Source organism: Drosophila melanogaster, chromosome 2R, assembly GCF_000001215.4.
Source record: "Drosophila melanogaster chromosome 2R".
NCBI lineage: Eukaryota > Metazoa > Arthropoda > Insecta > Diptera > Drosophilidae > Drosophila > Drosophila melanogaster.
In genome coordinates, this window is record NT_033778.4 from 12,334,454 (window position 1) to 12,355,483 (window position 21,030).

At 44.4% G+C, this 21,030-nt stretch overlaps 6 protein-coding genes, 2 non-coding genes and 1 pseudogene across 14 annotated transcripts; 7 read left to right on the forward strand and 2 right to left on the reverse strand.

The window, feature by feature from the left end:
- Positions 1-541: 541 nt before the first annotated feature.
- tRNA:His-GTG-1-3 (transfer RNA:Histidine-GTG 1-3) lies at positions 542-613 on the reverse strand. Its single transcript has one exon. It is a non-coding gene; the product is annotated as a tRNA-His (tRNA).
- A 249-nt stretch (positions 614-862) lies between these two features.
- On the forward strand, positions 863-1,752 carry CG8490 (uncharacterized protein). Of its 2 annotated transcripts, none has more exons than NM_001169654.2 (2): positions 863-923; positions 979-1,752. In NM_001169654.2, the coding sequence occupies exon 2, from the start codon at positions 1,033-1,035 to the stop codon at positions 1,666-1,668; it is 636 nt and encodes a 211-aa protein (NP_001163125.1). In that variant the 5' UTR covers positions 863-923; positions 979-1,032; the 3' UTR covers positions 1,669-1,752. The 2 variants fall into 2 exon arrangements, with proteins under 2 accessions (NP_001163125.1, NP_610762.2); NM_136918.5 differs by having other exon boundaries at positions 988-1,752.
- Positions 1,753-1,964: 212 nt separating this feature from the next.
- Positions 1,965-2,036, forward strand: tRNA:His-GTG-1-4 (transfer RNA:Histidine-GTG 1-4). Its single transcript has one exon. It is a non-coding gene; the product is annotated as a tRNA-His (tRNA).
- Positions 2,037-2,279: 243 nt separating this feature from the next.
- Positions 2,280-2,351, forward strand: tRNA:His-GTG-2-1Psi (transfer RNA:Histidine-GTG 2-1 pseudogene; annotated as a pseudogene). The gene has a single exon. The product of its transcript is annotated as a tRNA-His (tRNA).
- An 85-nt stretch (positions 2,352-2,436) lies between these two features.
- Positions 2,437-3,265, forward strand: CG34021 (uncharacterized protein). Its single transcript, NM_001038853.3, has 2 exons — positions 2,437-2,815; positions 2,885-3,265. The coding sequence occupies exons 1-2, from the start codon at positions 2,534-2,536 to the stop codon at positions 3,086-3,088; spliced, it is 486 nt and encodes a 161-aa protein (NP_001033942.1). The 5' UTR covers positions 2,437-2,533; the 3' UTR covers positions 3,089-3,265.
- Positions 3,266-3,343: 78 nt separating this feature from the next.
- Den1 (Deneddylase 1) lies at positions 3,344-5,091 on the forward strand. Of its 2 annotated transcripts, none has more exons than NM_136919.3 (2): positions 3,344-3,588; positions 4,080-5,091. In NM_136919.3, the coding sequence occupies exon 2, from the start codon at positions 4,153-4,155 to the stop codon at positions 4,798-4,800; it is 648 nt and encodes a 215-aa protein (NP_610763.1). In that variant the 5' UTR covers positions 3,344-3,588; positions 4,080-4,152; the 3' UTR covers positions 4,801-5,091. The 2 variants fall into 2 exon arrangements, with proteins under 2 accessions (NP_610763.1, NP_001163126.1); NM_001169655.2 differs by lacking the exon at positions 3,344-3,588 and adding an exon at positions 3,847-3,995.
- Positions 5,092-5,156: 65 nt separating this feature from the next.
- CG8839 (uncharacterized protein) lies at positions 5,157-10,164 on the reverse strand. 4 transcript variants are annotated; one of them, NM_136920.3, is made up of 5 exons: positions 10,068-10,164; positions 7,035-7,329; positions 6,757-6,976; positions 6,113-6,687; positions 5,157-6,051 (listed from the first exon to the last, which is right to left on the reverse strand). In NM_136920.3, the coding sequence occupies exons 2-5, from the start codon at positions 7,215-7,217 to the stop codon at positions 5,440-5,442; spliced, it is 1,590 nt and encodes a 529-aa protein (NP_610764.1). In that variant the 5' UTR covers positions 7,218-7,329; positions 10,068-10,164; the 3' UTR covers positions 5,157-5,439. The 4 variants fall into 4 exon arrangements, with proteins under 4 accessions (NP_610764.1, NP_725137.1, NP_725138.1 ...); NM_165884.3 differs by having other exon boundaries at positions 10,007-10,164; NM_165885.3 differs by lacking the exon at positions 10,068-10,164 and adding an exon at positions 7,531-7,643.
- Positions 10,165-10,529: 365 nt separating this feature from the next.
- On the forward strand, positions 10,530-16,872 carry ana3 (anastral spindle 3). Its single transcript, NM_136921.2, has 2 exons — positions 10,530-14,070; positions 14,130-16,872. Exons 1-2 carry the CDS (start codon positions 10,633-10,635, stop codon positions 16,623-16,625), a joined length of 5,934 nt encoding a protein of 1,977 aa, NP_610765.1. The 5' UTR covers positions 10,530-10,632; the 3' UTR covers positions 16,626-16,872.
- A 467-nt stretch (positions 16,873-17,339) lies between these two features.
- Positions 17,340-20,960, forward strand: CG30047 (uncharacterized protein). The gene is made up of 12 exons (NM_165887.2): positions 17,340-17,408; positions 17,467-17,986; positions 18,044-18,218; positions 18,281-18,365; positions 18,589-18,709; positions 18,769-18,923; positions 18,988-19,371; positions 19,431-19,611; positions 19,669-19,853; positions 19,908-20,051; positions 20,113-20,613; positions 20,672-20,960. The coding sequence occupies exons 1-12, from the start codon at positions 17,388-17,390 to the stop codon at positions 20,837-20,839; spliced, it is 2,640 nt and encodes an 879-aa protein (NP_725141.1). The 5' UTR covers positions 17,340-17,387; the 3' UTR covers positions 20,840-20,960.
- Positions 20,961-21,030: the final 70 nt, after the last annotated feature.

Below are 21,030 nucleotides of genomic sequence, written 5' to 3' on the forward strand. Positions count from 1 at the left end.
CACCGACCGTATATCAAAAGTAATTTTATTTTAAAAGAAAACAAGTTTTCTTTTCTTTCTTTTCTTTATTGGTTAATTAGAAATAGCCCTGCCTTTCACTGGGCGTGCCGAATGCCTCTCACTTTTCGAGCTACTTACTGGTTTAAGCTACCATTACATTACCAACAATTTTTAACACATGCGTAAAATTATACAAATTTGACAACATTTTCAATGAAACACTAATTCGAGTTATCACTAAAACTTAAGATACATGCGTGTAGAAATATATTTATGTCTCTTAAGTAACATATCTATCCTACGAATACTTCAAAATATCATAAAAATTCTAGTATTCATCCTTAGCTTTCTTCAGAGTATACCTTTGCATAAAAATATATTATGTATAAATAAGCAGCGTTAAATTTAAATCTATATCGTTGAATAAGAGAAGTTTTTATAACTATAGAAAATATATAGACATTTTTAAAAAATTAAAAAGAAACCCCTTTTAAAAAATTAAAAAGAAACCCCATCTCCGTGACAATGTTTATTTCAACATTGCCGTGACCAGGATTCGAACCTGGGTTACCACGGCCACAACGTGGGGTCCTAACCACTAGACGATCACGGCTACAACAGGGTGTTGGGCACGGGCAGCCAGAATCCAAATCTAAGGCACAGTGTTGCAGAACGACACACAAAAGTAATTAATATTAATTACTGAAAGCAATCAGTTGATAAAAACGAAAGCTTATAAAATTTCGCTCATAATACAATAATTGCATTATAATAAGTATATGAAACATACGTCTCGAACATCGAGCACCAGATGACGCCAGCCAACTATTTCGTTGTGCAGCACTATTTGGTTGCTATCGTTTAATCGGTCTATCGATATGAATAATAAGCCCAAGCAAACAGCCTGGTAATGTTGAATTAAGGTAAGTTTGTAACTGAAACACTCGTCAGTTAAATGGTTGACTAAAGTCATAATAGTTTCATTAGCTTGAAGACAACCATTGGGAGGTGAGCAGCTTTAAGGCCATCAGAATGGAATCCGATTCGAGCGAAAGAGGAGAGACAAAAGCGAAGGGAAGTGTCGGTGGAAAATGTATTACATTCAACGAGCTCGGTGCCAAAACCGCCAAGTTCGAAAAAATTGACCCTGATTTAGCATATCCATGCACCTCGGGCCAAGCAAACACATCGACTGGCGCTGCTGCTGATGGATCCAGTAAGAGTGGACGCCACAGGTCCAGGAAGAGCCAGCATGGCGCCAGACGCATAAGTGCTGACCTTCAGTTCGAGTCGGTTGCTGCAGACGAGCTGGGAGCCGGTGGATCCAAGGCACCTAAGAAACGCAAGATGGAGCAGAAAGCCACGGTCGCCCAGGACAAGGTGAGCGTGGCCATCAGAAGTTTGGTTCAGAGCGATGAGATGCAGGAGCTCATCAAGCGCATCGCCAACGAGCGGGTTCGCTGCAACTTCCTGCTGGCCACCTATCAGCTGCCCGACATGAACTTCAGCCTCAACACGTCCATGGATACGCTACGCAATCAGTTCCGGGAGCGCCTCAAGCAGCGTCGCGACCGAGGAAATGCCAATTTAGCCTCCTCGGCTTTATCCCCAGCCAGTAACCGCCAGAAATTCCCCACCAAGGGAGTTGAAAAGGCAAAAAACCCGTAGAATTATTATGTTTTAGGAGTAAATAAACATTAAATAAAATAAAAGATTTCGGAGCTGCTTTGGTAGCCCGACACACTCAGGTTCAACCAAATATACATATCTATATATATACATACATACACAATTTGTAAGAAGCAACATATTAAAAAACATTCCTCTTCAATATTATTCAAGACAATTTAAAATTCGTTTTGCTTAAACAGATTTATTTACGACTTGCTTGCTTACTTGCTATGATTTTCTGCGCACTTTGCTAAAATTAGTCATTTGGCATAGACCTCGCATCACCCGATGTAGCCGTGATCGTCTAGTGGTTAGGACCCCACGTTGTGGCCGTGGTAACCCAGGTTCGAATCCTGGTCACGGCAATGTTGAAACAAACATTGTCACGGAGTTGGGTATTTTTTTACACTCTAATTATTTTGATGAAAATGAAAATAATTATTAAACAAATTGAAATGATATATAAATAAATGATAAAACATGTTTTTGCTAATCTTATTATTTGATTTTCTATTTGATTTGGGGTAGTGTTTACTAATTACATCTGCAATTTTTTTTTATTAGGTGACGTGGTGGGATCTTGGAATTGCTGGGCGCAATCCAATGTAGCCGTGATCGTCTAGTGGTTAGGACCCCACGTTGTGGGTTACCACACCCAGGTTCGAATCCTGGTCACGGCAATGTTCAAATAAACATTGTCACGGAGTTGGGTTATTTTTTATTTTTAAGCTTGGAATTGGCTATTTTGTACAAAATGTTGGTTATCGAAAACTCGTTGAGTTTTAAGTCCACAAGCACCAATGAACGAAATACTTCAAAATAATTAAAATTTGAAAATATACATTTTTCTGGCAAAGTGAATATGGATGTCACGAAAACATCAAGCGCTGAGGAAACCGAAAACACGGAAAATACTAGTCATGCTAAAAACATTAACGAAAACGTATCAAAATTTTATGAAACTATTGGAAATATTTCCCGAAATATGCGCAAGGACGATTGGACATATCTACAACGCCATCCAGAGATCCGAGCCATAATTCGGGTCATTACAGCCGAGGCGGTTAAGGCAAAGCCATCGAATATCTACCAATTTACAGCCAATTTATTTGGAAGCGAAAGAGACGAGGAGATGGTAGAAAAGGCAATAATTTTTGTTTGCATATTTACATAAATGAAAAAAAAAACGCTTAAAAGAATTGTAATTTTCTAGATAAACAAGCAACTTAAGTGGTTGGAAGAGCAGTTGCGAGGGGGTACGTGGAATCCTGACGAAGGATGTGCCCCGTTTCCAGAATCCAGCGAGACTTCTTCGGAAACTAAATGCCAAACTAATTTTAATACCACTGCGAGTTTCAACATACCCGAAAAGCAAGTTTGCCCTGAAAATTATAAGCCAGATTGCAAGAAATGTTAAAAATGTGAACTTAATAAATTCAAAAAAAAAAAATTCAGATTGCAAGAAATGTTAAAAATGTGAACTTAATAAATTCAAAAAAAAAAAAAATCAGATTGCAAGAAATGTTAAAAATGTGAACTTAATAAATTCAAAAAACTTTTTAAAAGGAATAAAAAATATTTGTAATTAAATTATACATATTTAAATTACTTTTTATAACTTTGCCACATTAGGCAACACTGCATTTCACAGTCTGCACTGCCACCTATTTAGCGAGCAGTCTGGCAGCCCAAGCCAGAAAGTAAGATATACAGTACGGCGACTTATTATTTGAGCGGAAAAGCGGAAAAACTATTCAGAGTGTTGTGTAACTTTTTATATTAGTGAAAATATCAGTTGGTAAATTCAAGTTATTTGCTCCCAAACAGCCAAATAAATGGTAATACGCGAGGAGTGTCCAAAGAACGGACAAAAAGCGAGGTCGCGACTTCGAGGAGGAGGAGTAGCCATTTTTCGTGGTGAGTAAAAAATATATATGTGGGGATCTGACCACCACCTTCACCTCCTCAGTGTCCTCTATTTTGTTTTGCTACGCCCATTCGTTGTCAAAGACAATAACAAAACAGCTTTGTACGAAGATTAGTTAATTTCGATATGTTTATTTTGGTTTAAAATACGATTATAGTGTTCTTAAAATGCGCTTGGCATGACTGATTTCTGATTGCTTTGAAACCACAACAATAACAACAGTACCGGCCGGCAAACGAAAGGGAAAGCAAAAGCAAAAGGAAACCGAAAACGTCATTCCTGCGTTGACTTTGAAACCCTGGAGTTGTATTAGTCGCCGGAAAAATTTTATTCTTTTAGCCGAATTTTCGCGAAGATTGTTAGTGAAAATGTTGCCCCACGATAGGAAAATACTTAGGTGATAGTCGCCAGCTGGAACAACACGAATCTAGTCGCAACAACATGATTTAAATCAATTTTTTGCCATTTATTTTCATTCCAGGCAACATACACGCCAGAACCAGAATACGAATCGCCGGCGCCCCAGATTCACCAACAATAGCTTCCATACCAAAATGGGCAGCAACTCCAAGGCAGACCCCATCTCGCTGACCTTCCACGACTCCTGCCTGCGGATGTCCGACGTCCAGTTGCTCCACGGCCCGCACTGGCTGAACGACCAGATCCTGAGCTTCTACTACGAATACCTGGCCCACATGAAGTACAAGACCAATGCGGATCTGCACTTCATTGCGCCGGAGATTACGCAGTGTATGAAGTACATGGGCGACCAGGAGCTGAAGCAGCTTCTCGACCAGAGCAACACCACTGGCAAGCCCTTTATCTTCTTCGCGCTGAACGACAACGAAACCACCGATGCTGGTGGCAGCCACTGGTCACTGTTGGTCTTCTCGCGTCCGGAGAAGACCTTCTATCACTTCGATTCGTATGGGAACAACAACACGGGCAACTCCCTGGAGCTGATGAACAAGATCAAGGACCTGCTTGGCGTCCGAATGGCCAAATTCCGGCCCATGCGCTGCCTACAGCAGGCGAACGGCTACGACTGTGGCATCCATGTTATCTGCATGACCGACCACATTGCCGATTACCTAAACAGATACGAGGTGATCGACGGACTGCCGTCGCTGCACATCGACACCGTGAAGGCGAAGCGCACCGAGCTACTGAAACTCATCCTGTCGCTGGGCGGCAAGGGCTAGAGGCTAGCGAGGATTGCCCTGCCGAACCGCCCACAGCCGAGTAGTTTTTAAGTGACCAAATTACGAATGTAACTCGTTGCCGAAGAATGAGAGGAGCATCGGAATTACATATGTGAATACGATATCCATGATATCGCTAGTTGTAGTGGGTTTAGTTTTCCTTGCCGAATGAAAATGTTTAAAAAACAAAAGCAAACTAAAAGCAATTGAGGCGGTGAGTCGGCATATTTTTAAGGTTGGTCTTTCAAAATAAAGATTTGTTTAGCCACAAAACGCGTTGGCTTCGAATTCAGAATTCTGACTTCTCTGCTTGTTTGGTCAATGGGCGCCTGTCGCCAATTAATGAAAACAAAGATATCAGTTGGTTGCAATTATTTATTATAAATGCAAAACGGGAACGGATCCGCGCGGATCTATGATTAGATTACATTTAAAAACACATACAAAATAGATAAATCCACATCGAAAATTGATATTACAATGAGGCACTGGAGTACACAAGGAATACCTTTCATCGCCAGGCGAATGCTCGGGTGGGTAGGGGTAGTTAGTAATGGGTGGGGGGAGACCAGGACGTTAACCTGACCACTACTATCTAAAAGCTAGCTAAGCTGCATACTTGCACGTTTGAGACTGCTCCTAGAGCCGAACTTCGGGCTTGGCCCAACCGCCAAAGGCTCGCTCCAATTCCTCGGCAACGGCCAAACAAAGTCGATCCTGATTGAAGTTGGCGATGATTTGGACACCCAGTGGCAGACCCTCGCTGCCCAGCTTGCCCAGCGGCACAGCGGTGGCCGGGAAGCCCAGCACATTGACAATACCAGTGTAGGCAAAGTTAATGGGTCGCGTAATGGGCTCATTGTGGTATGGAGCCACCGTGGGATGCGTGGGATAGATCAGCACACCATTATCGCCCAGCAGGCTTTGCAACTCCTCCCTCAGCTCATTTCGTTTGCGCACCAGATGATCGTACTTGGGAGATCCGTGCTTGCACTGTGCACTATCCATGATAGCTGTCGACAGGCCAATGAATGTGTGCTTGGAAGCGCCGAAGAACCACTTGAAGAGCTCCAGGTACGTGTTGATGTCATGATTCAGGTTGCCTAGCTGGTAGGCGAATCCATGGCCACTGTCGTCGCGCATGTTGGCAAACCAAATGGCCGCCGACTGCCGGAAGTGGGGCAGCTGGATGCGCTCCACTTTCTGATTGCCGAACTTCTCTCTCAAGTGCTGTGCCACGCGGTTCATGGCCTGCAGCAAGAAAGATTTCAGATTAGAGGATTTAATTAAGAAAGAAGGTCATTTATCTTACCTCTCTTAAGTCTGGATCAACGGCGGAAACCAAGCGGCCGCCGCCATCGGACTCTTGGTAGAAGAACTTCATTTTGGTTAGGTCCACATCCTCGTCCAGATTAAGCAGGGCCGCCTTCTCGCCAGCCATAATCTTTAGCATGGGTCGCAGGTCCTCGGCAAATCGTGACATAGGTCCCAGGCCGAGGAAGGAGTTCTGCTCGGCACTGAAGGGCGCTGGGAACTGACCGACATTGGAGACGACCAACTTGCTGGGCTTGTGGCCAAAGATGCCATTGAAAAAGGCTGGCATGCGAATGGAGCCGCCAATGTCGGAGCCCAAGCCAAAGGCGGAGGCAGCCGCCGACTGTATGCAGCCCTCGCCACCGCTGGAGCCACCGACAATGCGGTTAGTGTCGTAGGCATTCCTTGTCCTGCCGTGCACCGTATTGTTGCTCTCCCACCACATGCACACCTCGGAAACATTTGTGAGGGCTATGGGAATGGCTCCCGCCTTGCGCATCAAGGCCATAGCGTCCGCATCCCGCGCAGCACGCACATCCCGACGTTCGAAGAGTCCAGCTGTGTGCAGCATGCCTAAAGCCAAACACATGATTGAGCTATAGCAATGGTAATCCAATTAAGAAACTTATGGGAGCTACGCACCCTTGACGGATATGCAATCCTTGGTGGTAATGGGCACGCCCAGGAAGGGCTTCTCCTTCTCCAACTCCTCCGTGCTGTATTGTCCAGACTTGATCAGGGCATCTGCTTCGGCTGCCTCCTTGAGAGCTTGATCGTAACGTTCATCCACGACACAGTTGAGAATGGGATTCACCTCTTTGATGCGCCGGATAAATGATTCCAAGACCTGGACGCTGCTCAGCTGCTCAAGATGAGTGAAAGTTAGGTGTTTTGTAGATGAAACGATTGCACACACTCACCTCCTGTTTGCGGATTTTCCGTGCCAACGATGTGGCGGACTCCAAGAGAATGGCATCTGTGATCGGTGGAACACTCTCACCCTTTTGGCCATAGATCAGCCGGAAAACAAAGCGAATGCAGGCCTGGAGAATGCCGAAAATGTAACCACCAATGGCCTGGGTCAGTGGCACGCTCTTCGCCATTTTGTGGAATTCTAAGGAATGTGCGCCTGAAGAAGCTCAGCTACTAGGACTCAGAATTGGAACTGCGGGTGTTGGTGGCTGTGTACTTTGCCCTGGCCCATGTGTTATTGCTCTGGAATGTTGAAACGATAACAAAAATGAAATAAATGCATTGAAAATTCATGTTAAATATACTTAAATGAAGGAAGGCACTCATGAATGTGGTTTATTTGCAATTTAAACTGGTTTATCAGGCAACTTTTATAAGACCTTATATAGCAAAAGTAAAAAATAAACAACAAATCAGTAGAAATATAAAATTGGGTCAAAATACCTCGTTCTGGATTTATGATTGGTAATTCAGTCATTTAAGTCGGCAATTCATTTTATGGATATAATGGGTTTTACGCAATATATGAACGTTTCATATCGAAACGGAAAATTTCTATTTATGTGTCTTGAATTATTTCGTGTTTTCATGCCACAAAGTCTCATGATTTCGAATAGTATTTAGCATTACTTATCTACAATAATAAATGAAATTGGTGACAATTTTAATAAAAATAAATATAGTACTCATAGTTGTAGTTCTTTTCACACATCTCAGGTTTAATGACTCGGCAATTAATTGAGCCGTCCCATTCCCAGATAGGCCAAGTCCACACCTGTGTGTGACTCATGGATAGATGGATTCATAAAGGCACATAGGAAATATGGAATCTATATTCGAAATGTAGAACTTTTCTCCAAAGTGCATACATAGAGTAGGAAACCGCGATCATTATATTGGTCCCAAAACAAATAAAGTAACTGAAAATTGCACTAAAATTCAGCAAATAATGACAATATACGTATTGTATTGGGAAAAACGTGTATTTCCGGATAACGAAGAAAAGCCAAAGGAAGCCTATGCATAATACTTCGCTGTTCTGGAAAAGGTTGTTTAAACAAATGACTTTACTGTTCAACTCGTAAACATTTCACTGTTTACAAAAACGAACAATGGAAACTTGTATGGAATTGGATATATGTATACACACATAGATATATGGTTAATATATAGAGCTGGAATCGGGGCAGTATAATGTTTAAGGGAGCCATATGCCCGGCCAGAATCAGGATTTACCTCATTATCTTATCAGGAGTGCGCATCAGACAGCTAATTCGCTGCTTAAACACGAGAAGATAATGGCACAAAGGGAAGCAGACCACGGAGAGTGGTGAATAGCCGAAAAGCCGATCCCCGTCAGCTCACTAAACAGCCAGGTCGTTAACCATATCCACATCAGTACTCCAAATGGTATTACAGAAAAAAAAAAACCAACTGATAAGCGGAGTGAGTCACAGGTCGAAGCTGTTTGTTTATGCCATTCGTTTGCCATAAAAAATAGAGCAACAATTGAAATAGTCGGTTTTGAGCAATCCGAAAAGTGCTTCGTGAATGATTAGTGGAACTCAAAGTTCCCACTTCCTATCGCAATGTGCTTATCTACATATTAATAATAAGAATAATATGTTGTTACGATTTGATTATTCTATTAAGAATGCCTTTCAACATATCGCAGTCTGCTAATTGAACTGCCAGACATTCGAATTTTGAATGCAGTGAGTGCATTATAATCAAGTTCGCACTTTCAAATTGCGGTTGGGGTGAATATTCACGGGGGGGGTGGTGACAATTTGTCTGCCCGTGATTTTGAATAACAAACGAATAAAATGGGTAAAATTGCCAAGAGCATGCTATATGAAGTTCAAAGCACTCTGTATAATGAATGGCAATTATTTTAAATTGGTTTGTAAGCCAGAAATGTTCAGTAGAGCCGGGTTTTTCGTATTTTAAAGTTACAAATAGAAATTCACACTTTAATAGCTCAAAGTCTCATGAGGCCGGTTCCTAGAACTCACTCATAATATTTAATGGAATATCTTTTATAAGCCATTCAAAGTTTGATACTAATGGGTTGCAGTGACACAAATCAAATGGCAAACATTTTCCTGGTGCAATATAAATCTTTTTTGCTTCAGTCGGTCGAAGTTCAATGGGTGGAGATGCGGGACGATAATGGTCCAATAATCGGGCACTTAAGTGGCCAATCCGATAAGATTAGCCATAAATAATAATGAACTTGTTGCTTAGCTCCCCTTTTTGGCTCAGTGTCCAAAATATTCAATTGTAAATTACTCGAGCGACATCCAATCGGAATGTCAATCGCAGTTGCATGCCATTTCTAATTAGAAAAGAGTAGACGGGCCATTGATTTCCAACTGGATGGTGAGATATACATATGTACATATATGTACGCAAAAGGTGGAAAAGCGAAGGTTGCGACCGGCGAAATGGTTTCTGGGGTGTGGTAGGGGCGGCATCGGGGCGAGGGAGTTACCCGGGCGTGCGCCAGTGACATCATTTCGCTATTTCCATTTTCATTTCCAGCATATGCTTTGTTTGCACTACGAATTCATCAAGTGTCATTTGGCACTATGTGCGTACACTGTGCACATGTATGTGTGAGTAAAGTTTGTTTGCCTCAAAAATAAAGCAAACAAAAACATAAACTTAAAACAACACAATCCAACCGATGACGTCACGAGGGAGCCTTTTTATTGTTCAAAATGGAACAATGAATGGGTCACAAGGATAAGAATGATCAGAAATAGCACTTTGTTGAAGTTTAAATTGCAAATAACCGGTTGGCGAACAATGATTAGCGGTTACAAAGCGTTTGGCTGTATTCACAATCGCACAGCTACACTTTAGAGCGGCACGTAAACAAAACGATATGAAACCCAAGATAAGCATTTATACACACACACACACAGAGAGAAAAGTCTAGTTCTCCACCGCAGCGGCAAACAAACTCTATTATTTACCCGCTAAGCACAAACTCAAGTCCAATCAGATGGGCGACTTTTTTTTAAACCTACAGCGCTAGCGTGACCGTGCTTGCCATGCTGGGAAATAACAAACTCGGTTGCGACCAAATTATCGATAGACAAATATGGCAATTTAATACGCGTAGTTTAGTTTTGGTGAAATAAGGCAAATATCAGAGGCATAATTTATAAGATTATTAAGTAAAACCATATAAATAATATAAAAATAAAACAATTAGATGAATAAAAGTTCTTCAACAAAAAAGGGATTAGGTTCAAGTAATTGTTTATTATGTGTGAAAAGCACCTAATTCTTAGGGAGCAATAAAAGATTGATGCGGAATATTGTTCGTTGTTGCTGATGCGAGGTGTCAGGTGGAGAAATACTATTTTAATAGGTTTAGTATTTTTAGACCCTTATGCAGGGAACGCACACTCAAGCAGAGTGGCAACGCCAGCCAAAATTCGAGTTTGACGCTTTCAAAAATGACATCCTAAAACGTTTGCTGCCTGGAAGAGAAGTGAAAACGAACTAAAAGTCGGGTATTATTAGTCTAAGGAAATGAGTACCAAACAGAGCCCGGCCCTCCAGCTGGCGGAGGGGCAGCTAACCAAGCTGACTAGCGAATCGGAAGAGATCCGTATGCGCGCGCTCGACCAGATTGAGACGAGATTCATCAGGTGCCTGCAACTGGGCGAGCCGATACAGTTCAAGCCGGTCCTGCTGCTGAAGCAGCTCATCCGCTGGTTCGGGTACACACCGCCGCTGGTGCCCGACCGTGTGCTGGCCATGATTATGGAACTCCTTCGATCCGAGTACGCCGAGGCGGTGATTCGCAAGATTCCTTACGAACGCTTCAAGGCCGAGCTGCAGAAGGTTCGCCGTGTGCTACACAAGCAGGAGTCCAAGCGGGTCAGCGAATTGCTGGATGATATGAATTTGCTGCTTCTCGAGAAGTACAACATAGACCGGGTGACGCCGAGCGTCTCCAGCCTTAGTTCAAATGACATTCCCAGTCAGGCAACTGAATCCGCAGACAGCAGTTCGAATCAGATTTACGACAATCTGAAACCGGAAGATTACGAGCCCTCCTGGTCGCATCCGTGCTTGGACGATGTGGCCACCATGAAGAGCATGATTGATTTGCCACGAAATAGCGTTGAGTTGCAGTTGCAGCTCACCGAACTGATCATCCGTATGGGCGACTACCCAACTGAGTACTTTCTGCAGCCACCGTTCGTATTCTTGCATCTGGTTCAGTTGCAAACGATGACTGACGGTAGCCTGATACATGTGAACCGGGCACTAATTGCCTGCCTGCGGCTGCTGCAGCAGCGCATCTTGTTGCGCCGAAACACTCTGAGCTACGCGGACAGGTTCGATCCTCCGTCACGCCCCAAGCAAGTGAAGGTGGTGAGCGCCTTGGTAATTCTGCTGGAAAATTGCATGAAGCTGATTCGTCCGTTGCTGTTCAGCTGCACAAACGACAACTGGCACATAATGGAGCTGATCGTGGAAATAGTGCGGACCCACGATGTTCTCAGCTCAAAAATTCCCTTAGTGAGCATTACGCTCATCGCGGACGCGGTCAAAAGTCTGCTGGCGTATTGTAACAGTGTAGAAGGCAGTTGCATGACCCAGCTGATGGACTCGCTCAGGATTCCCCGCCTGCAATCGCTGATCCTTAACGGCGTGCTGCACGATATGGTGGCCTTAAATATAAACTATGACAAACGCATGGACCGACGCCAAGCCAAAGCACTCATCCAACCTATAGTTTTGGACAGCGCTTACCTGTCTGGCATGCCCGAGCGCATGAAGTCGCTAAACACTCTAATATCGTCTTTGGATTCTGGACCATCACCGGACGAGGAGTTGATCAAGCTGAAGCGGGCCTACAGCGTGGCCCTAAATCAATTACATCCGAATACGGAACTGACTGGGTCGCTGCTAATCCAGAAGTACAGACAAGTGTGCCTTGTGCTCGTCCAACTGGGCAGTGAGACATTGGTAAAGCAGCTCTTCGGAGCTGTTGTAAAATGCATTCCATTCTACGCGGGCAATTTAAAGCTAAGAAAGGATGCGGATGAGCTGCTTTACACCCTTGTTGATTTGCCTGCTCTCAAACTTCGTTCACTTATATATCGTTTAATGATCAAATCCACCGTGGCCCACTTTCATTCCTTTATGAACAAGACAGTCTATATGACCGGCTGCAGCAATGTGGATCTGATTCGTCAGCATATCTTAGGCGTGCCGCTAACTCCCCTGCTGTTACGCAGAATGATAATTCAGAGTTCGGAAGCAAATACTTCGGAACGTATGCAGCAGTGGTGCCTCGACTATCCTATAATGATTATGAAGCTAAACGCTATTCTAGCTCCGCAGGATTTCAGCGTTGTTTTCCCGTTGCTACTCCCCGTGCTGCCTCTGCTGATCAGCAGGTCGGTTACACACAAGATATTGCACAACGTCATATGGAACGTTTTAGAGCCGGACTCCAGCCGTTTGGATCCGCAATTGATGCTGCGCGGGTACGTTTACTTCATGTTCCATCCGGATGGCGAGGTTAGGAGCGAGGCCACCACTACAATTGCTTACGTGCTGCAATGTCAGGAGCAAACGAATAGATATTTGCCCACCGCAAGCAACGTACCGGTTGAGCACATCGCCAACGATCTCTGCATAATTCAACCACCATTCTGTTATAGAAGCATTTTCATCAAATGCTCTGATGAGCGGTTTCAAGGTCAGCGCAGCTTGGACGCCCTGTTCCGATTACTCCAGGCCAAGGACATAAAGTCGAATATCCGAAAGTCAACAATGACTCAATTAAATGTCTTGCTACGAAACTGGAGAGCTTGTGAGGAATTCTCCACAAAGGAGGATGGATATCGACTGATTATGGAGTCTCTGCACAACGCTCTGAAAAAGGGGAACGACACTGATATTCTGCTGCCCACTGTGAGTATCCTGATGAAGCTTCTGTTCAATGACGATGAGTTTCGATTAGAAGTCGCGAACACATTCGGGGTGTACACTTTACTGCTGAGGGCTTTATTCTTGTTCCCCCACTTGGAACAGTTGCGCCAGGATGTCAGTATATGCCTGTTCCAAATGCTGTTCCAGAATTGTATCACCTCCACTGAAGACAAACTGGTACTGAATGCGAATATGGAACCCCTGATTTTGCCTGTAACCTATGAAATTGAACATAAAGTTATACCCACTGCCGTTACGGAAGGATTGGAGCTGCAACAAAATGTGGAGGCGACCCATTTCGGGCGAGATAGGGCAAAAGCTGCACAGCATTGGCGACTGTATATGGCCTATCGCGTTTGCCAGGTTCCATCCAGCATTACTTTGGAGTCTGTGAGCGCTTTGGATATAAGGGAGTCTCTTAAGATCAAAATGGCCGATTTGGCGTTAGTAAGATCCTCCGACTTAAATGAGCAGCTAAGTTGTCAGTTTATCGCAGCGGAGAATTGCAGCAAACACGAGGATCTGCAAAAAACTGTGTCGGCCATTCAGCTATTTCTCGTGGTTCTGCGAAACTCATTAAGTGATACGGTGGCTGAGAACTTGTGGAAATTAATCCATAAGTACATCCGCTTAGCGCCGGGGAACGAAGCGGATGACAAGGTGTACAAGTCCATGCTGGATCTGTGCGTAACATGCATTCGCTTCAGCCAGCCACATGCTATCAACGGACTGAGCTACGCTCTGGAAACGGATCATCATCACAGCTTCCAATTACTCCTGCACGATAGCCAAATTTCTCTGGATAAGCTATTCCTGATTTGCCAGTGCATGATGCAGCTTTTGTCCAACGAGCTCAGTGATGATTCGATGAACTGGTATGGCAAGTTCTTTATGCAATTGAGTGCCGTGGCCAAGACGCACTTTGAATTGCGCCAGCTGCAGCACGTTCGCTGCATACTTTGCATGCTGCGCTTTGTAAGCGAGCGAAATCTGAAATTTAGTAATGCTCAGTTGATGGTGAGTAAAGGATCATCGTCATTAGATATTGATTTCTTACCTTGAATTTTTGTCCGCAGAGCTACTCTCAGCATTTTATCCAATTGTCCAGCAATTTACGTACCTCAACTCAAACCGGATCCGAGTGGCAGCGGGACTGCTTGTACATAATCTGTCAGCTCCAGATCCATCTAATATATCAGGAGCCAAAGGCGTCCAGCAAGGCCAGTATCCCAAACGATGTCGGAGCTTCATATAAGGTCTTGCGCTATTTCTTAACACTTTGCGGGCACGGTGACAGTGAAGTGCGTGCATTGTCCTGGGTATCGTTGGCCAATTGGATAACCATCTGTGGCTCGCAGGTAGCAGAAATTCTGCCTCGCCTGGATTTTCTACCCGGCGGACTGCCGGCTTGCTGTTTAACCACTCTGACGGATGCCCACGAAATGATGCTGATCAGGGAGTTGGCCGGACGAGTATTTATCCTTCTGATGCCGCTCATTGGTGCCGAAAGTAGCTTGGAATTGTTGCGGAAACATGACTTACTAAAGACCGCCTACAATTCGCTGAAAGCAATTCACGACACTCCCTGGATGTTCAAGAAGATAGTTGGTGAGCGGCATTCGTGTGAAGTAATTAGCTGCTATGTTGCCATATGCACCAAAATGGTGGCCATGAAGCCAGAGTGGTGTGCCGCGCTCTGCGGCCACAGTTTGATGAGTGGTCTCAGCGATGTGATGAAAAAACTCAAGTCGCAGGCGTCCTGTTCGATTCCGCTTGTGGAACTGTGTGCATCCCAAATTTGTGAATTGTACTCGATGTGCTACACTAATAACTTTGAGTTCCTTAAGATGACGATTTGTCGAGATTCTGTATTCTTGCAGAATTATTTAACGCTGATCAACGATGTTTTGAGTTTGGAATGTCCCGAGTACATGGTGATTCCCCTATTAAAGATGTTTCTCATATTCTGCACGGACTCGAATTCGAACTCATTTCTCATCGAACAGATAAAGAATAAGCCATCTCTATTCATGGATTTCTTCCTGTTTGGATTGCATGTGAAGCTTATTAATTCGCCATTTCAGCGCTTTACTCTGTCAGCATTATCACTTGTGTTCACCAAAGCTCAACTTGCTGCGTATGATATAAGCATGCTAAGTGAGTTGGAGAAGTTCGAATTAGCATTCAGTGATCCTGATATTGCTAAAGATGGCAAACAAGAATTCGAGTCAAAAAAGAAGCAATCTGTATCGCAATGCATCTACGATGAATCCTCGGATAATTCGGATGACAATAAGCAAAGGCCAAACCATGCGATCCAGGCCACTAATGCGGCTATTATAATTTTCCATCGCTTGGATCAGCTCTTTGACCGTTACTATCTATCGAAGGCCTTAAACTTTTTGGAACTTCCTGCAGTGGGCCAGGTGCAGGTTTGTGAAGCACTCGGCGAACTGCTTAAGGCATCAACCTGGGCCGTGAAAGCAGCCGGAGAATCGAAGCTGCTTGGCAAGGTAGTTCACATTCTGGACGATTTTCTCAATGACGAAAAAATCGGAAACGCCGCCGTCTATGTGAAGCGAGTGGGACCTCACAAGGCGCAAAGTATCATAAGCAATCTCTTGGTACTGATTAACATGCTATCCCAATGGCATAGTTCTCCCAATTCTGAGATCATCCAGACCAGTATGGCTGCGAATATCGCCAAAATCCTCATCCGCATTTGGCCTTGGTTATCGCACTCGTATCACTTAAAAAAGGTTACTGTCCAGCTGATTATGTTCCTTACGGAGCATTCATTCGAAATGTGTAAACAGATATCCCTGCTTCAGTCGGGACATGCCCAATCCCTGCTACACCTAATGGCTCGCGTCGCTGACTTCGAGACCACCAAGAAGGAGATTCCAAACAAAGAGCCATCTCTGAATATGGTGCCCGCACTAAGGGTTATGGTAAACTGCTGTTGCTGCACCGAGGGTCGGCTGAGTTTGTCCAAAATGAATTTGCTGGATATGTTTGACACAATCCTTCCTGCTAATCCGTGCTCAACACATCTTAAAGTGCGACCACCTGTACTGATTGCATGGCTCGGATTCTGGGAGGTATTTTCCCGGTACGACGTAGGAGGAAAGGCTTGCCATCTTCAATCTCTTATAAACACGATTCGGCGTAGTCCTCCATTGAGTCACAAGCGGATCCTGTGCCTTCGAATACTCCGCAACATGTGCTTCTTCAATGGTAATCGCCCCCGGCTCGTGGAGCTGGCTGACTTTATTAACCTGCTGCGTGATATTTTGGAGCAGAGGGTCCAAAAAGCACCCACATCCGAGAAAAACGGGCTGAACTCCTTCGAGGAGCACCGCCTGGCTGTCCTCATGTTGTGGAAACTCTTCGGTTTCGGTGCCAAATATAAGGGCATGCTGCGGGGCACCAAGCTCTTTAAACTGCTGATTGGCCTTCGGGTGGAGATGTCGGTGGTCTTCTCGGAGGAAGAGAATAAGTACGCAGGCGTTCCGTACGCAAATGATCTCGCCAAGTTGCTGGAGAAACTGATGGAGTCGATGCGACAATAATCGCAGACCATGGACTCACTCTGATCAAGTACAAATCGATAGGATAGTTATAACAGAGTCGTTTTATTTTTGTATAATGTGTAACTTTTGTAATGGACTTTTGTAATTCGACTGTGAAACGAGATATGTAACTTTTTTATATAATAATGCACAACCGTTTAATTTTGTTGTAAGAAGAAGCCTGAAGGCATTTTAAGTTTGCACAACGTTCTTAACTAATGGAAATAAACATCTGAACCCCATAACTGATTACTTTGTCATTGAACTACCCTAATATGGAGCTTATTGGGCATTTTGTGGTCTCAATAAGATGTGGTACTGAAGAAGCCCAAGACGAGAATGTATGCAGCAACCGCATATGGACATAAAGATAAGACTTTCGATGAAGTGATTGGCCGTAGTGACTGGCTGAATAGAACAAGCGTGCCAAAAACAATGCTTTCAATCTAGTTTAAAGTGAGTAAAGAGTATAAAGATAGCAGTCCATAAATCCTGCCATTTAGATACTAAAACCTGCAAAACCAACTGGGAAGCAACTGGAAAGTATCCGTCGCGTTTGTCACATTCTCGTTAGCATCGAACGCTATATGGCGTGCATAAAGCGATTTATCTTTATGGGATTCAAAGTGCGAATCACTGCTGATAATATCCGTCCACCTTCAACTTTCGGTGCCCCAAGTCAATGGCACTTTCAGTTCAGTCCCGACTGGCCAAAGGAACTGTTCGACTTCCGCGACCGATCAGAAACTACAATTTGTCGACATGAAGTCGAGGGAAAAGAATGTAAGTTTGGATTTAAGAAATCAATGTGTTTTAATTAATCCATTAATCGATTTTAAAGGGGTCTGCGGCTAGTAACTCGGACGTGGCACTGGTCAATGTTTTATCGCAGCAAAAGCTGAGAAGGCACAGATTGCCCTGGTACTACGCACCATCCTTTCTCCTCCTATGGGTGGCTCTATTCTACGCAGTGGTATATCCTTTGTACCATCGCCTGCCCGATAGCGTCCTTATATCGCATGAATCGAGTAAACCTGGACAATTTGTGGCGGAGAGGGCGCAAAGGCTGCTCTACAAATACGACAAGATCGGACCCAAGGTGGTGGGCAGTGTGGCGAATGAGGTGACAACGGTGGCCTTTCTCGAAGAGGAGGTGGAGAACATCCGGGCGGCAATGCGCAGTGATCTCTACGAGCTGCAGCTGGATGTCCAACATCCCTCGGGCGCCTACATGCATTGGCAGATGGTGAACATGTACCAGGGCGTCACGAATGTGGTTGTTAAGATTAGTAGCCGGAGCTCCAATAGTTCATCCTACCTGCTGGTGAACAGTCATTTCGATTCCAAGCCCAGCAGTCCTGGTGGGTAACAACACATTCTGCTCTTTTTATAAGGGTACTAATAATACCTGCTTCTAGGTTCCGGCGACGATGGCACCATGGTTGTGGTCATGCTGGAAGTCCTTCGCCAGGTGGCCATATCGGACACCCCATTCGAACATCCCATTGTGTTTCTGTTCAACGGAGCTGAGGAAAATCCTTTGGAGGCATCGCACGGCTTTATTACCCAACATAAATGGGCGGGAAACTGCAAGTGAGTGGGCTGCATTTGGAATTTCGAATATGGCAGTTAAAACTTGAGGGATAATTCTGCAGGGCTCTCATAAATCTGGAAGTGGCAGGCAGCGGAGGTCGTGACCTGTTGTTCCAGAGTGGACCGAATAATCCGTGGCTGATCAAGGTATGTACCACATGCAACCATGACTAATTGCTGGGAAAACTTTTTGCCATGCTCACGGTTATCAGCCGTTTATACAGTATACATATATGTACATTCAAAATCATATTTGTTTATCGAATTTCGAGTGGTTATTAGCGGCAATCGCTGATGGCGGGATGAAATTGCCTTTGAAGAAAGCGGCATTTATTGATAATCGGATATTTACTTCATTTACTACCCATAGTACTATTACCAGAATGCTAAACATCCGTTTGCCACCACAATGGCCGAGGAAATATTTCAGTCTGGCATTTTGCCATCCGATACGGATTTCCGTATCTTTCGCGACTACGGACAACTGCCAGGTGAGTTGGTCACGCGAATGCTTCATTGGCTTGTGTATTGAACAGGTTCTTCCCCAAAGGCCTTGACATGGCGCAAATCAGCAATGGCTATGTATACCATACCATTTTTGATAATGTTCAGGCGGTGCCCATTGATTCCCTACAAAGTTCTGGAGACAATGCCTTATCTCTGGTGCGGGCTTTCGCTGATGCGCCTGAAATGCAGAATCCAGAGGTGAGTCATTAATGGTTTTGGGGAAATCCAACTCATTATTCATTGTGTCATTTTTATTTGACAGGATCACAGCGAAGGACACGCTGTTTTCTTTGACTATCTGGGCCTATTCTTTGTGTACTACACGGAAAACACTGGCATAGTCCTTAACTGCTGCATCGCCGTTGCCAGTTTGGTTCTGGTGGTCTGCTCCCTTTTGAGGATGGGTCGCGAATCGGATGTCTCTATAGGCCGAGTGTCCATATGGTTCGCCATAATCCTGGTCCTTCATGTGCTGGGAATGATCCTCAGTCTCGGGCTGCCGCTGCTGATGGCAGTTTTGTTCGATGCCGGAGACCGTTCCATGACATACTTCAGCAACAATTGGCTGGTCATTGGGCTGTTCATCGTTCCAGCAATTATTGGCCAGATTTTGCCCTTGACTCTCTACTACACACTAAAACCAAATGTGAGTGGCCAACACTTTTAAAAATCTATATATGTTAACTTTTAGGACTTGCTTTGCAGGACGAAATCAGTCACCCCAATCACATACACATGAGCCTCCATGCGCACTGTGTCCTGCTGTCCTTGATTGCCATTATCCTCACTGCTATAAGCCTAAGGACTCCGTATCTGTGCATGATGTCCTTGTTGTTTTATGGAGGAGCTCTGTTGATTAATCTACTAAGCACTCTACACGATCGAGGTAACTCATGGCAAATCGAATCCTCCACATAGATTGGTAACTTGGATATACTTGCAGGATACTATTGGGTTGTATTGGTGCAAGTCCTGCAACTAGTGCCCTTCCTGTACTTCTGCTACCTATTCTACACTTTTCTCCTGGTCTTCTTTCCGATGCTGGGGCGTTTTGGACACGGCACCAATCCTGATCTATTGATCGCCCTGATCTGCGCGGTTGGAACTTTCTTTGCACTGGGATTTGTGGTAAGAAATAAGGCTTTAGCCTAAGAATACATCTAATTGACGATGGTTACCCAGGCTCCTCTGATAAACATATTCCGCTGGCCCAAATTGGCACTGCTCGGATTGGGAGTGGTCACGTTTATATTCAGCATGATAGCGGTTTCTGAAGTGGGCTTTCCATATCGGGCAAAGACCAGCGTTATGAGAATTCACTTTCTGGTACGTACATGCTTCATTGCAAGCTATGTGCATTCCCCATAAAACACTTGTAATCCCTCAGCACGTTCGGCGCATTTTCTATGAGTACGATGGCTCCGTGAGTCTCAGTGATTCCGGCTACTACTTCGACTTCCAGGATCGTCGTCTCTATTATCCACTGGAAAACACCTCTGTCAATCTAACTGGCTTGGCTAGCACATCCTCCGAGTGCGATAAGTACCTGATGTGCGGAGTTCCCTGCTTCAATCACCGTTGGTGTAAGACGCGCGCCAAGAGCCATTGGTTGCCTCGGGAGCAGGAGGTGGCCATTCCAGGAGCGACTTCCCTAAAGCTTCTCAGCAAAGCAGTTTTGGACTCCGGAAAGGTGGCCAGGTTTGAGTTCGAGATCTCGGGGCCACCGCACATGAGCCTGTATATTCAACCTCTGGATGGGGTTGAAGTGGAGGATTGGTCATTCATTCGGAACATGCTGGATGAACCCGACACCTACTCACCGCCATATCAAATATTCTTTGCCTACGGTGCGGATAATACCCCCTTAAAGTTTCATATTGATTTTGCAGTGAGTTTAAGAACTTCCGAAATACCTGAAATTGCTACTATAACGCTCTTCTTCATAGAAATCCTCGGGTGACTTTAGCACTCCAACTTTCCAGCTAGGATTCGCTGCCAGTTTTGTTAGCTACGATTATGATCGAGATGCTGCCGGCCTGAAGTTCATATCCGATTTTCCCGACTTTGCTCACGTTATGGAATGGCCTACGTTGTATGAACGATATATATTCTAAGTTGCTGGACTTATGGCACATCTCGCTACCTTTTATTACTAAGAACCTCTGTTAAGAGCCTCTATTAGCTTAAGAACGTACATTTAAGTATTCTAATTAAACGCAATGTTTTGAGTAATGGAATTTCCCCTGAATTAATAATCAAACGCTTACGTTTAGTCGCGTGTGTAGATTGTTCGATTAATTCTGGT